General features: G+C 40.9%; 1 protein-coding gene across 1 annotated transcript; it reads right to left on the bottom strand.

Moving 5' to 3' along the window:
• Positions 1 to 3859: 3859 nt before the first annotated feature.
• Positions 3860 to 13491, bottom strand: atad1a (ATPase family AAA domain containing 1a). The gene is made up of 10 exons (XM_053421631.1): positions 13374 to 13491; positions 12476 to 12676; positions 12244 to 12342; positions 12008 to 12128; positions 9941 to 10141; positions 8775 to 8881; positions 8497 to 8586; positions 8055 to 8105; positions 7668 to 7846; positions 3860 to 6685 (listed from the first exon to the last, which is right to left on the bottom strand). The coding sequence occupies exons 2-10, from the start codon at positions 12647 to 12649 to the stop codon at positions 6556 to 6558; spliced, it is 1152 nt and encodes a 383-aa protein (XP_053277606.1). The 5' UTR covers positions 12650 to 12676; positions 13374 to 13491; the 3' UTR covers positions 3860 to 6555.
• Positions 13492 to 14931: the final 1440 nt, after the last annotated feature.

Below are 14931 nucleotides of genomic sequence, written 5' to 3'. Positions count from 1 at the left end.
TTGCTGATAGAATGTTGCATTCATTATCCCGTTTCCTATCATGTCCATCTTCTTGTTTACACTCGAGCCAAGGCCATGTGCTGTCAAGCGGTTTGTAACTGTGGTATGTTGATGTTGATGCGAAATGCTGTTAAAGGTATTTTCTATACCAGTGGAGGTATAGTATTTGTCACAACAAGAGGAAGAAGTGAGGTTAAGCACTTCTGATGAACAGAACAACAGCTTGCTGCAGTAACGAAAAAATTTAACTAGTTCTCCTTTCCTGGAAGCAGACAGCAACTCAACATCTCTGCAGGCGACTCACCCTGAGGGGGTGCTGGTCAGCTGCGTATCTCACAGTCTCATCGTGCATCATGTCTTATTTTAGTTTGCTTTTAATGATCACCGAAAGGAGTTCTTACTACACGACTGCCCCTCGAAGGAACACAGCCTTCCCTGATGCTTTTTTTTTGTTGAAACTTCAATAAAACCCTGTGGGCCATGAAATCTGCAGTGATTACACAGAGCTTAGTTGATTTTTAAAGATATTTTAATCACATTTCAACAGATGAATTGCATCATTTGCTGCCCCTGCTTCACAGCACCCTGGTTAAGGCAGAGTGAGGCTCCTATGGATTTAATGGTAACACTGTTATAGCCTTGACACAAATAATAAGGCGCGAGCATCATTAAAGTGTTCGAGCTCAGAGATCAGTCAGAGAGGCTAATGTAGGCAAGACCTTTCCTCTCCAGCCAGAAGAGACAGGCAGACAGCAGGCACCCAAAGACCCAGGCCCACGGGGGCTAAAGGCTCTCACACACAGGGGCACCCATGAATGATTTACCAGTGTAAAATGGTGCAGTAATAAGAACGTGCACATACATATACAATACAATATAACCTGAAAGACAGTTGCTGCACATGTTTCTTTTGTCATAAAAGATACAGTTTGTGTATTTTTCCCACTCTCTTGGAAAAATCTACTATCAATGGCCTCATAGAAGCTTTTGGATAACTTCCAAAACACATGGTTGTCGGAGCCAAGTTTAAATAAAGCTGCACAGCTCCGAAACGTCTGCCCTTTTTTGGAAATGGGAAGATTTCACGTGATGATTTGTCTCCACAGCCAACCTAGATCTATCATATTCATGGAGACCATGAATACATATTTTATAAGTTGACAAGGCACCCCTCAATTATAGGAACGTTTGTGAGAATTGAACTTGTCCGCTTTCTTGTCAAAAGTTACACAAGAGAAAATACTCTGTATTTTAAATAAGCAATATTTAACTGAAACACTTTCTGACTTACACCCTTACGTTCAATCATTTGTCAGTATGGGATGTCTAGTGCATTTGGTTGTCTTGTCTCTTTTCTTGCTAAGCTGTGCTATCTGTGACTGTGACTATGTGGACTGCTGAAAACAATCTTGTGTAATGGCAACAACAAGAATATATGAAACCTATTTAATTAATCTTTATATAAATATGATGCTAGAGCCGACAGACGGTTGGGGCAAAAAAGGAAAACCCGGTGGAAACAGCGAGAAAAACGAATGCAAAAATACATCTTACTGTCAGGTTGCCAAGCAACTAATAGAGATTATAAGAAGTCACTGCACCTGTCCAGGAAAGAGTCCTGGCTCCTGACGCCCTGTGAAAATGAAACGGGCATTTCTTGTGATTTTGGTACAAATTCAAGAAATCCGATATTACATCAGGAATTTGAGCTTCAGATGTGTGATTGGCCCGATTTTGTGACATTCGTTCAGTGCCAGCCAATTCTTATAGTTGTTCGTTCACTAGCTGCTAGTTATGGCTTTGAAGTTATTGTACAGACACAAACATGGACTCTCCACTTGTACCTTAGAATGTAAATAGGGAAAGAAGCGTCCAACCTTCTCTTAGTCTGAATTTAAGATACTGTATGAAACATGGAAAAACTAGGTTGCTATATGAGTCTGTTTACACACAAATAATTAAGTATTTTCTCCATGTAAGTGGGATATTTAGCTGTTAAAAACACAACGAACCCCTGAATTAAAAAAAAAGGTCCAGAATGATCACAGTAGAGGAAAAACTAACACTGTCCTCTCACTCTGCAGCTTCTTTCTGGGACTCACTGAATCCCAACTGTATTTATGGCGCTTCATATGCTTATGTAATATGGCTTTGTGAGTTATCTACCCTGGCTATAAAACCCCGGGCATCGGCAGGCAACAGGATATCCTGCTGAGAACTGCAGCAGGGATAACAGCTGCCGTGGATTTCTTTGGGCTTGCTCGATCATGTCCGATGGCACTGAGGCTTTCAGAGGACTGTCACAGAGAGCGGGGCCATTACACACTCTCTCCTACCTGATGGCGAAAAGGTTGAGACCATCAGACCAGCGCTGAGAGCGGCTGTACTGACAGACCATGGCCGGACAACAGTGAATCTGTGTGCGCCTGAGCTCTCTGCTCCATGGGAAGCCTTTGACATCTCCAGCCAGCTGTGCTGCGAGGGAGAGCTTCTTCCATCCTGTTTATCGACTGGGAGCTGTCCTCCTCTAATTGAAAATAGCTGGAATGGAGACTTTCACTTTGACTCCCTCTTCATGAATAACACATCAATAGCTTTATGAATAACTAATCAATGGTTCTGAGTCAAAGATCAGACACGCATGCTTGCAGAACTTAGCTGGGGGAAGCCACGGCAGACTTTGCCTCATTAAAGCCTGGAGAGTAAATATCACCTTGCCATCCGTCCGAGTTAGAGGCAACAATTATCTGCATCACTCTCCTAAAACACACTGGTTACATGGAGAAGTCCCAGACCACTGTCAGAAGCCTTCCGTGCTGCTTTGTCCTCCTCAGTGCTGCTGGCTGCACGTGCAGAGAAAGGTCAACTTGATGTTCCGTCATGCCTCATGTTCAGGAAAGTGGATTGCTTCCTGGGCGGAAATAACTTCTTTATCCATCGACCCCCCCTTAAAGACAGCTACTGTACACAGACACACAGGTTGAATATAGCAGTGAGAGTTCTTCAGCATTACCCCGGTGTCAATGTGTCATGAATGTTAAGCAGAGGTATGCTGCCGTTAGTCCTAACACCTCTGCAAGAAATTAGCTTTCAAGTATGTTTTTCATTTTCCAAAAAGGACGAGAATCTCTTAGATGTTCATATAGAACTTAGCCGTGGGTGAGGGTTATCCATGGTGCTAGCGTCCCGCAGGTGGGCCAGCTGCGGTAAGAAGCTATCTATTCACTCAGCAGGGAAACCAGCGCAAATCCATTTCATACAGAAATAGGGAAAGACGTTTTTCTAAACAGACAGACCACCTCCCCTACCCCACTGTTAGAGCACATACATTTGCAAACTGATGACTGAAGACAGAGGAGTGTAAATGTATGATTTGAATGAGCTACTGCCAGGATGTGGACTAGTTTTTCTGCTGGGAAAACAGCCTGAATAGTGGCTCCTCAGGTTGTGAGGATTTTTTTTGTTTTTGTGATTGCGCAAAAAAAAATATTTAACGTGGTTTTAAACTGCTTGGTTTTTGTGTGTAGACTGGAGCTGGGTAAACATTTATGATATCCTTCTACACATTTATAAATACACATTTTCATTGGCAGATCCTGTTAAACCCATCTGTGACAAATTTGAAGTCTGATCTCTATCCAGAGATTATACAGAGATTATAATGAGTTAGACGATTCCAAATACAGAAGCAGTCTCCCTTAAAATAAGCTTTTTGGCAGTCTGAAAATGTTTAACAAAACAACATATGCCTTGTTCATAAGAAAGCCATTTGTTAAAGTGCCAAGCACACAAGCAAATACCAATTAAAAAATTTGAATAGGTTTGGAATAACACAGGATACATATATAGCTTAATAGACTTATGGTTTGAAAAGGATGTAATTTATTAATTTAATACACTTAAACACGGACAAAGACAAAGTGACATCCATGCGGAAATTAGACGTAACGTTTTGCTAGTTGAAAAAAAAATGGTCTAATTGAATAATTACAGTTCAGTGTTTAACATTTCATATTAGACACGTACACATAGTTGACAGTTTAATTTACAGTAAGTGAGTATGGAGTGTATTCATGAATTCAAAACTGATGAACGGCCTGTTGAGTCATATTGCACTGGAGGGAGAGCATTTACAGGTGTTACCTTTGGAAAGCAAGCAAGACCTGCTAGCAGTGACACAGTTGCATGGTTTACATGGCAACGCAGCATTTTGACCTTTAACAGTCAGCCCAGGTACTCTAATGAAGAGCAACTGATTTTTAAACATCACCCAAAGAACCAATAAGGAAGAAACCATCCAGTACGCAGGCTTCTCTATTTAATTGTCTCCCCAAAATGCTACTAAACTGCTCTAAATAAAAGCAGTGTACATTTTTCAGCCTGTGACACATACCTCAGTGACAGGACAGTGAGGCTATAGTGCCACCACCTGGTCAAAGGTGAATTACACCCAGGATTCCAGCTCCGAGTGCATGGGAGAAAAGGTCTGCGGGAGCCCCGAACAGACCCACGGACACACGCTGCGACCACACGGAAAACAATCAGGCTTTTTGTACAGAGGCAGGAAGGCTTGTCACAACATCTTCCCACTGGCAGCTCACTGAGAGCGTTTTAAAGGCCCTCCATGAAGGGAGAATAAAAGTTACTCTGATGGGTCCTGTCAAAGTAACACTGCTGTCACTTGCCGATTGATGGATTAAAATATCACATGAAAAGCCCTTAATCAACACATTCAAAGTAAAAAACCCTGGAGCTCACTAATAATAATAATGACACAGTAAGTGCGACACTAAAAAAGTCAGAGCTTTTGTCTTTTTGGATGGAAACAAATGCGAAGCTAAGAAGTTACAAAGCGGCATTTAACACACAACCACACTATTCAGCAGACTTGGTAACTTTACTTTACATCCGAAGTCTTGGGCTTAACTTTAACACGATATTTCTCTCTCACTTCTTCACAGGTGATGCCCCTGTGAACAGCTGTGAGACGAGAGAACAGCTAAGTATAGGTTTACAGCCATTTATGATAAAGATCAACATAATAAAAAGATGTGCGTGTGGTATCGCTTCCCTATGCTTGCATCATTATATCTGTGGTTTCTATTTAAGTGATGACACTTTTACTACTCGACACGTTTGTGTGGTTGTCTACACTTCTGGGAAATAGCTGCACTCATGCTACATTGCTATTGGCTGTTTAGACCAAACACATAGTGCGGTGTTTGACTTTATGCCTAGAACTAAAGCAGTCCTGCCACCATGTACAACGACTATGAGCTGACGAATTCCCAGAGGAAGGATGTAGTGGTGTTTATCTCAGCTCCTGCCAACCTGTTATATTTCACCCCTGGCTGCCTGACTCTGCTCTTCCTCTTCTTCATCGTGTTCATATTGTGACCTGACAGCTTCCACAGCAGTGTCGACCTCATGACTACAGGCAGTCCGGAGCAGAAACTCATTAAAAGCAGAGATGTGATCAAACTAAAAAGAAAACTCAGCTATATATTTAGCTTAGATTTGAAAGAAAAGTGATGACATTAACATTTTTTGATAACTTAAAAAAAGTCCAAACAGTGTCAGTAAATCAACCTGAAGAAAAAAACTGGTTCAGTTAAAGAAGACGACAGCAAATAAATGGAGTCTGAGTGCTTTTCAAAGTGAGACCAGTATATTCATCATGATTATTGATTAATACTTGAATGAGTGGTTAGTGATCTTCCTGAAAGTCCATTTTCGCCGGCTCATTTGAAACTTGCCTACTGTGTGATGAGACTTTGGGATCAGCTGAACCATTTCAAGAGCTTGGATAATATCGTTTTTAAATGATTCATGTCCTTGAATCATTTTAAATGGGCAGATTGATAGTTATCTCTAAAAAATAAGTCTTGTTTTTAATTTGTCTGTCTATCTGTCCGTCTAACTTTTGTCTCTGTCAGCAGAAATAGAAAAAAAATGACCAGCAATTTTTCATGACATTTTGTGGAGGGATGGCGCATGACCCAAGGAAGAAGCCATTAAATGCTGGATCGGATAAACGAGTGGATCCAGGATTTTTTCACATTTTGAAAACATGCAATATGGAGATAAAGTGACCAATCAGCCTTGGCAGAGGTATGCACACTGCAATTGCCCTTAAAAATCAATCAGCAAACGTTGAAGGATGGTTCCACTGATCTGGAGTCCAAACGTTGAACGTCTCCTGACTTATGAGATTCATAAACTTTATGTAAAATGCCTTGTCCTCTCCCAGACAAACTGTCCTGGTGCACTGGAGCAAGAAGTGACAGTGAATTGCTCTAGCGGAGCTATCAGGAGTCACTAGGAGGAGTCTGTGTTGTAAGTGTACACGTGATGAGGCTGTGCTGAAAATGAACAAGCACAGAACAACAACCTCTGTCGGAATAAATAAAGTTTGAGAAAGATGACTTTGATGTCCGTTAATTTGCCCAACAGCCCCTCAGATATGATCGAGTCGTCTCTGCTCTGGGAGCTGGAACACACTTTGGAATAAAATGAGAAGATAATATTTTCATGCCAGTGGTGCCTTGTTGGTGTTCAGTCCAGGGGAACATCCTCTGCGCTGGGTAACATGAAGACAGTGGCCCGCTTAGACTCCTTCATCTTGTCTAGGCCGAAGAGGAGGTCCAGCTGGGTGACCGGTCGCAACCTCTCCTCATCCAGAAGTCTGGGAGAAAGAGGTCAGAGGTCAAGGAAAGAAATATACAATAACAATAGCAACAGTAGCAATTCCATACTACACATTATACTACTCTTTACAGTAAGTACACTGTCATTACAATAGTATATAAATTAAATGAATCAATATACTTTGCTGGACATTTTAATCTAACATACTTTAAAAAATTTTAACATATATGTACATTCACACTGCAAGGTGGGGCGACATGTTGCATGTTGAACTCCAAACAGTCATAAGGTTGAGCGGTCGCCATCTTGGATACGTATTCGAAAGGGAGTCACCTGGTGACCAACACATTTTCAAACTTATGAAAATGGCGCCTGAGGAAGGGCATCATGTCAGCATAATTTAATTTAAAGTCAAGTGAGCAAAGCAGGTAGATATTTTCGGCTAGCGATAATTATGGTCAGATGTGGTGATAATCATTTCTGATGAGAACTCAACAGCCACATTTGATTGGAGGCACCACCCCCTGCAACCTCACACAGTGAGCGACACTGGAGAAAGCATCCAATTTGAGACACAGCCTGTGGCTTCAGAACGCCACTGACAAATAATCGACAGAAAGAGACGACGAACTGCTGAACCATAAATGTATTATTTACTGTTGGGTTCCTGGAGCTGTTTCACCTCCACCAAGAATTACAATTTGTCAGTTCCTTCAACAGCCAAAGATGAATGGTTTTTAAGTTTGACACACAAACGCACACCTGCCCTTATTAAGACAATATTTGTAAACAATGATTGTGCATTGTTTTATACTGATCACTATTACTCAACATCTCACAGTCTGAATATTGTTTCAAAAGTCAAATAATGAATTTAACAGCCAAATTTGTGTTTTAGAGTAATGGTATGAACATATATCTTTCAAGAAGCCCACAGTGGTGTAACCTCAGAGTGTTAAAGGAAGTACTGTAGTCAAACAGAGAGATGAAATCTGAAATCTTGTGGGAGTGAATCATACTTTTCCTCCTCATCCTCCTCGTCCTCCTCTGGCTGCTGAGCAATCTGCCTCATCTGCTCTTTGCGGACGTAGTCCCGCACCCGGTACATGGCAGCATCGCGGCAGAGCTCCCGCAGGTCGCTGCCGGAGTAGCCGTCTGTCCTCTCTGCAATCTCCTTCAGATTAATGGCGTTGCTCAACTGAACAGAAAAGCAGGGCAGCAATATGAGTCAAATATGTACAAATTAACCTTTCGCTATTTTTTTTGTCGCTGCCAACTGATCATGGTGGAGTGATTTGATAGGGAAAAAACTGGTGTAATATGGTCAATAAGATGGAAAAATAGAAAGATATGAATTTCATAATTTGTTTCTCAGCTGATAAGGATGAAAATAAATCACATCTTACGTTTTCTCCTGCTAAAATCAGCCTAAGGATGTCTTGCCTTTGTCTTGGGTTCTGCAAAGACAACATAACAATAGTTCGTTAGGAAAGAGTCAGATTAATGTGCAGTGAATCAAAAAAACAAAGGACATATCAATAAGCAATTAAGTGATAAACCGAGTTCAAACTTTCTAATGACAATAAGTCAATCAATCAAATATTATTTGCAAATAAAGGTAAATTCTAGAGTTTTTTAATTAAAATTATAAAATTTTTACAAATATTAGGTTGTTTATTTGAATGGGAAAGTGGTTATATGAAAGGGAAAGTGGACCTTTGGATACCTCTGTAAAACAATGTAGGCGTAAACATGATTCTTCCAACATGTTTCATACTGTAAGTATTTGTATTTGTCAACTATTCTACAAACGTGAAAACTGTTGTGGTGCATGTGTCTGCCTCTTACCGGGAGACCAACATGAAAAGTGGTGGGCATCCTACGCAGAATGGCTGGATCCACATCCTGTGGCCTGTTGGTCGCTCCCATCACCATTACCTTTTACGATAGAAACCACAGCGTGAAAACATTATACTAAAATAAGCACCTGGCACCATGTAGGACAAGTGTGATGTCTTGCTTGTTTTCGTGTACACTCCAATGACAGCTCTTAAGAAACATGAGATCCAGTGTGACTCATTCACGAGGGTATGAAACTAAATATGAAAGAGCTCTGGTTATGTCACCTGGGTGGTTGAGGATGTGTCCAGACCATCCCACAGGCTCATGAATTGTGCTTTCATCATGGCTGTGGCCTCATGGTCGAGGCTGGAGCGATTCCTGAGAAAGGACTCTAACAAACAGGAGACAAGGGGCGAAATCAAACCATGAAAACAGTTTAAACAAAAGTCATAATAATTGAATGAAATCAACAGGGTGAAATTGGTATGGGCTGTTCCAGGGGCATCGATTAGGATTATCCTGCTTATTCAACAGTCTGGTATTGCTCAAATCACTCTAAGGACATTGTGTTATCATACGCCAGAACTGTGAGGGAGAGAGGCAAGGTGAAAATGGACACTTGCCAGTGTTTTGAAAGGAGGTGAGATATACCAGTGTTGCTGGATAATTTGGACGGCTCACAAACTATTATGGAGTCAATAAAGATACCGTGGTACTTGATTACCACAGCTCAGACTTAACTAGAAGTTGTGAGATTAATGTAAACACACAAGATAAAAACTTTTTTTTAGGATTGATTTGACTTTCACTTTGCAATGATGGGGACAGTTTGGACCAAAAGTCTCTCATTTACTTAAAGGCAAAATTTAGACATTTGGAACCCACCAATACCTATAATGTCCATTATAAATAAAAGTCCACAAAGCCAAATAGAAAAAAAAAAATGCTCTTGTATCTTAGAACTTTCTAAGAATCATCACATTTTCTTGTATCCTTTAGAGTCAAAATAATTGTCTGCACATCCATGGGAACATTGCAAACAGCTACTGTTAGTGAACTTTATTCAGCATTCTTTCAAAAATGCCCATTCATCAGAATATGAATAAGTCACGATTGTGTCTGTGGGGGGTGCTCCCCGTGTCCAAATTCCTCTGTCTGTAAACAGAGCTATGAAACCTCACTCACTACTCTGTAACAATCTGCTGAGCAAGAAACGAGCTGCTGAAGAAATATCTTTCTTCTGGGTTTAAAAGCTGCTCTCAGCATAACAAGGATAACAAATTCTGAAGGAATCCATTTGGTTTTTGGGCATGAAAACAATCATCTAAAGTCTATGACTGTCAAATATATTTAAAAAAAAAATCATCTCTGCTTGAAAGCGTGATGAAGAGGATAGATCAAATCTGACAGGGCAATAAAGTGACATTTTCCAGGTAATAGATCCACTCACCGATCTCATCAATGAAGATGATACAGGGATGGATTTTGACAGCCAATGAAAACACAGCAGCAGTGAGCTTCTGTGACTCGCCGTACCACATGTCCGTCAGGGTGGAGGCCTGAAGGTTGATGAACTTGCACCCTGAAGCTTTGGCTGTTGCCTTGGCGATCATGGTCTTCCCACATCCGGGAGGACCAAATAGTAAAACTCCTGTAAGGACATGAAATACAGAGCTACTGAGATTCACTGTTTCTTTCAAGCACCTATTTTGTTTTAGTTCTTCCTTTTCAAATTCCTGGTTCTATAAAATATTAAAGCATAACGTTTAAATTAGGATTATTCAAACGATTTTTGGCTTCAATTCTGATAGAAAATGTGATTTGCATCAACAACTGCTGCACACTGAGGAGATATTCCTCTCCTTACATGGTGCTCTCTAAGACATGTACAAACAGAGAGGTCGCCACAGTTAAACCAACATCTGTTCCCACAGAATAAACTTTGTAATAGATACAAGACATCAATAAAACTTGAAGTCTAGGAATTGAAGTTTATTTCACAAAGCAGCAAATTCTTGAGACTCATCTGGAATTTTTGTATAAAACCAAAAGTAAAGCACTCCTCCAAGTGGTCAAATTCAGACTTCCTCATTTTTGTTATTTTAAATTAAAAATATAATAATCTTTTCCCACTCTGCCATGAAACCCAGACCAGTTAAGTGTTGTAAGAATGGTTGTCACTCTGAGTTTCTCACGTCTCCATACAGAAGGTCCACTGAGGAACAGTGCATGATATGATTCTTATTGTTTTGATTGTATACTCATGTGCTCGAACACATTTTCTAAATAAATATTGACAATGTTAAAAGATGACTTTCTTCAGCACAATGAGGATCTTTAAATCCATACATTGTGAACAGTGGACATCTTTCTATACATAGTCCCACACTTCCAGGACAAGGAAGCAGGACCTTATCTTGTTGGCAATCAAGGAGTGTTTATAGCTACACATCTAACAGTAGTTTTCAGTTGCCAAATCTGTCTCCTGATCTCAATCCGACTTAACACACATTTTTCTAACAAGCAGTCTGTTGAAACAAATTCCCTAATATGAACAAGAAGTTGGCCACAGTACAAGCTTGGCAGATCATCAATTAAGACTGTGAGCGTCTGTTGAGGGTATTAGCACAATGTCTAAAGCGCACACAGCAAATTCATAAGAGTTAAATTTTTGGTGTTGGTCGCATTTGAGCAAAGGAAGAGTTAATTATACTCTGGACAGAGTCTAAAAAATGTAATCTCAGTTGGAAAAATGAAGTGTCTTTAAATCAAATCTCTAAGTGTAAATGTATCAAGTCTTTACCTTCCATTTTAAACTCTGAACCTGGCTGTGACAGCTCAGGAGTCAATTTCAGTAAATTAATCCCGCCCCCGTCATCAGACACACAGACACACACAGAGTGAAGCAGAGACAGAGAGAATCTTTGACTTGTGAAAACTGCTCTGGGCCGTGGATTTAACTTCACACGGTTCGGCGAGTAAATGAGGAACCTTCACTCTGGTCTCACTGGCCGCGGTTGGACCGCAGATCAGCTGTGTGTTGTCTGTTGTTTATCTATTTATCCACTATACACAAGTGTTGATAAAAACTAACTCTGATTAGGGGGAAAAAGTGTTACATTTGAACTCCAAAAAGAGTCAATAATTACACTTAATAAGTGTCACCGTTGTAACTCTCCAAATAGTTATATTAACACTCTGTGGTGTGGACACATGGAGACACTTCAGCCTTAATTTGGGTATGCTGATTTTGCTGTGCACCATGTATATTATTTATTAATTATATAAGGGAGATATTCAAGGATTTTCGCAATACTTTCTTTCTTATTCTGTTAGAGATCCCATATCATATTTAGTGTACATTTCAAGACAGCAATGTGACATTTCCACTCCATTAGTAAGTACATGACTTACAATTGCTGTAAGGAATTGATCAAAGTTTATCTGAGTGAGTGAATGAATGTCTATGTGTACAATTTAACCATTTCAGTTCTGTTCAGGTGACGTGCTGTGGTACCTTTAGGAGGCTGAAAGAGTTTGGATCGAGCTAAGAGGTGTCGTTTCTGAAAGGGAAGGATGACAGTGTCTTGCAGTTCATTGATAACCTCATCCAGACCAGCTATGTCTCTCCAGGACACCTGCAGAAAGAAAGAAGACCGTGAAACCCTGTCTTTGTCTCTTGTCAGGGAGGGTGCAGGGGAAGAGGAAAATGTGTCTTTCTTCATCGACTAGACTGAGGATTACACCTGTTACCTTCATAGTTTGTGGATCGACTAGTTGAGATGCAATGTTCATCTCATAATCTGTTAGTTTCACTCCTTCCACACCTATCCTCTTCATCAACTGCTCTGCCTGAAGAGATAAGCCACAGTGGATGAGAGAACTTAACAGACAAGAGTAATATATGCAGCTCCAGTATTTAATGATCACTCTCCACCTTGACCTTGTTGTAATTAACTATTTCATGCGTATGGGATCAACATACCCTTTTCTTGGCTTGGTTTTTCTGTTTGGAAGTAGGATCCATAGCATCTAAAACCCATTTGATGCTGTAGTATGTGGCTGCACCAAAGATGGTCAACCTCAACAACATGCCCACCACCTCATTCCGGGACAGGGGCCGCAGCAGGGCCTCTCGGGGAAGATCTTTGAACGGCATCTCTGCCAGCTTGTGTCAGACCATTGGCTGGATGAACAGGTGGGAAACAGGAATGAGAGACAGAAACAGGAAGACAGTAATGACCCTAAGGAAAATCAGGATTTACATGCAGGTCACCACACCTAGGACCCACTGTGGTGTCCACTACAATCGAACATCCCTGTATTTCAGCAGAACTATTTAAAGTGAGTGAATGCCAGCTCTGGTTCAACACCCAAACACACCCAGGAAGACTTTGGGTAGCTTGATTAGTGTTATCATAACGTAAAGCTTGTTGGATCAGATGTGGGCCGAATTGAAGAGTGGATCGGAGGTGATCAGTGACAAGTCGTAATATATGTTTTCTCTATAAAGCTGGACGTATGTGCAGTAAAGCATTCAAATCCCAAAATGTTGAATGACGGCTTGGGTTAGGCTTGAAAACATTTCCCCCAGTTCAAGCTAACCTGCTAATTTATAATATCTACTACCATTACTAGAACTTAGCTGTTTATATACCCGCAAAGGTTGTAAACATCCACGGTTTAATACCACGGACCGGTGATTAATTTGCAAGTTAGCATCTAAAGCTAACCCAACTGCAAGCACCAAACTGTCACTGTGGGGTTGTGACATTTGAAAATAAACCTGAGGAAGAACTAAACATGTGACTTGTGCTCGTTATCCGTGTGAACATCAACACAGCATCACTCACTAGACACAGAGACAGAACGGGTTTACTCACTAACTACAACGAGGAGCAGCAGAGGTATCACCACAATGCAAAAACATTAGCATTGACGGTGCACCACGTATTGCAGCTCGTGTGGGAACAAACGCGTTGGTTCCGGAGTGGGATCTGAAGAGTTTCACGCAGTCAGCCACAGGATGGCAGAGTTTCCACACGGATGATTCACACACCAGCTCCACGGTCTGTGAATGAGAACAGTGCAGGTACATCACACAGTGGAGGAAGAGTAACGTCCTCGTATTTAAGACTTGAACAAATACCTGTGTGGGAGTTTGAGGGGAAGTGATCAGTGTAGTTTGAGGTTGATATCAGGTAAAGGCGGTGAAGTTGATAGCAGATTTGAGTAAATTACTTCTCTATCTTTCTAAATTGGCAGAGGAATACAATTTTTGAATAAAGAAGTGTATTTTTTTTAATAAAGCACATTTAAATAAACCAGAGTTGTCCACAGTCTACAATATAGTAATAAAAAAACACTATGGAGAGTCAATAGCCTTAGAAAATCAGGTCTTCAGTTTAACCTTATGAAGGGGAATCACTTAATTGTCAAAGATGAGCTGTTCCAAAGTTTTGTTGCGGCAACAGCAAAAGCACATCACCTTTAACCTTCAGCCTTGACCAAGGGGCAGCCAGAAGCTGAGAGTTCTCAGAGAATAGAAGAATAGAAGATGAAGAAGGTATGTCTGCAGCTTCTAATGTTGCACAGCTGTAATCCTTCACATTTTTATTTTATTTAGGGTGGCACTGTGTTCATCACTGTCACTTCACAGCAAGGAATGTCTTGATTTGAGTAATGTTTTTTCTTTGTGTGGAGCTCTGCATGTTTCCCCGTCTTTGTGGGTTTTTCTTCGGGTACTCCAGATTCCCCCCACGGTCCAAGACATGCAGCCTGGGGATTAGGTCGATTGGCGGCTCGATACTGATCATCAATGTGATTGCGAGTATGAGTTGTTTTTTGTGTCTGTATGTTGGCCCTATGATTGACTCGTGACCTGTTGTTCAGGGTGTGACCCAGCCTCTCACCCAGTCAGTTGGGATTGTCTTCAACCTCCCCCTGCCCAAGAAGCGTTATAAAACATGTACTTTTTGTGTATGTCCCAAATGTACTAAAAGCTACTTTAAATTCAAAACCAACTTTAGCATTTGGCTGCAGACGTCTGGAGCTTTGATTAAACCATGATCGGACACCAAACAACCAAACATAACCTGGGGTTGTCTCCATGCAAATGTACCCCAGTCAGCGATAGCTTCAATCTGAAGCCCTAATCTGTGTTTGGTTTCCACTCATTTTCAGTGCTGTCTGATAATGGATAATTCAGTCTTCCAAACTGCAGCCTCACAGATAAGGCTGTAACAAATGGGCTTCTCCTACAAGCAATTCATCACACATGGGCCAAAGGGATTGTTAATTGTCACAGATTGCAGAGCTACATTTAAATAATGCTGTTACTGTTTGTGCACAGACCAAGACTGGTCTCTGCATCAGGATTTTTATCAATGCATCACAGACTAACGCTGTTCAGAAGAAACTGAAATATAGAAGTAAATAAAA

Source organism: Pleuronectes platessa, chromosome 4 (assembly GCF_947347685.1).
Source record: "Pleuronectes platessa chromosome 4, fPlePla1.1, whole genome shotgun sequence".
In the NCBI taxonomy this organism is placed as follows: domain Eukaryota; kingdom Metazoa; phylum Chordata; class Actinopteri; order Pleuronectiformes; family Pleuronectidae; genus Pleuronectes; species Pleuronectes platessa.
Note: the sequence above shows the minus strand (reverse complement) of the source record. Positions and strands in the feature narration are given on the sequence as shown.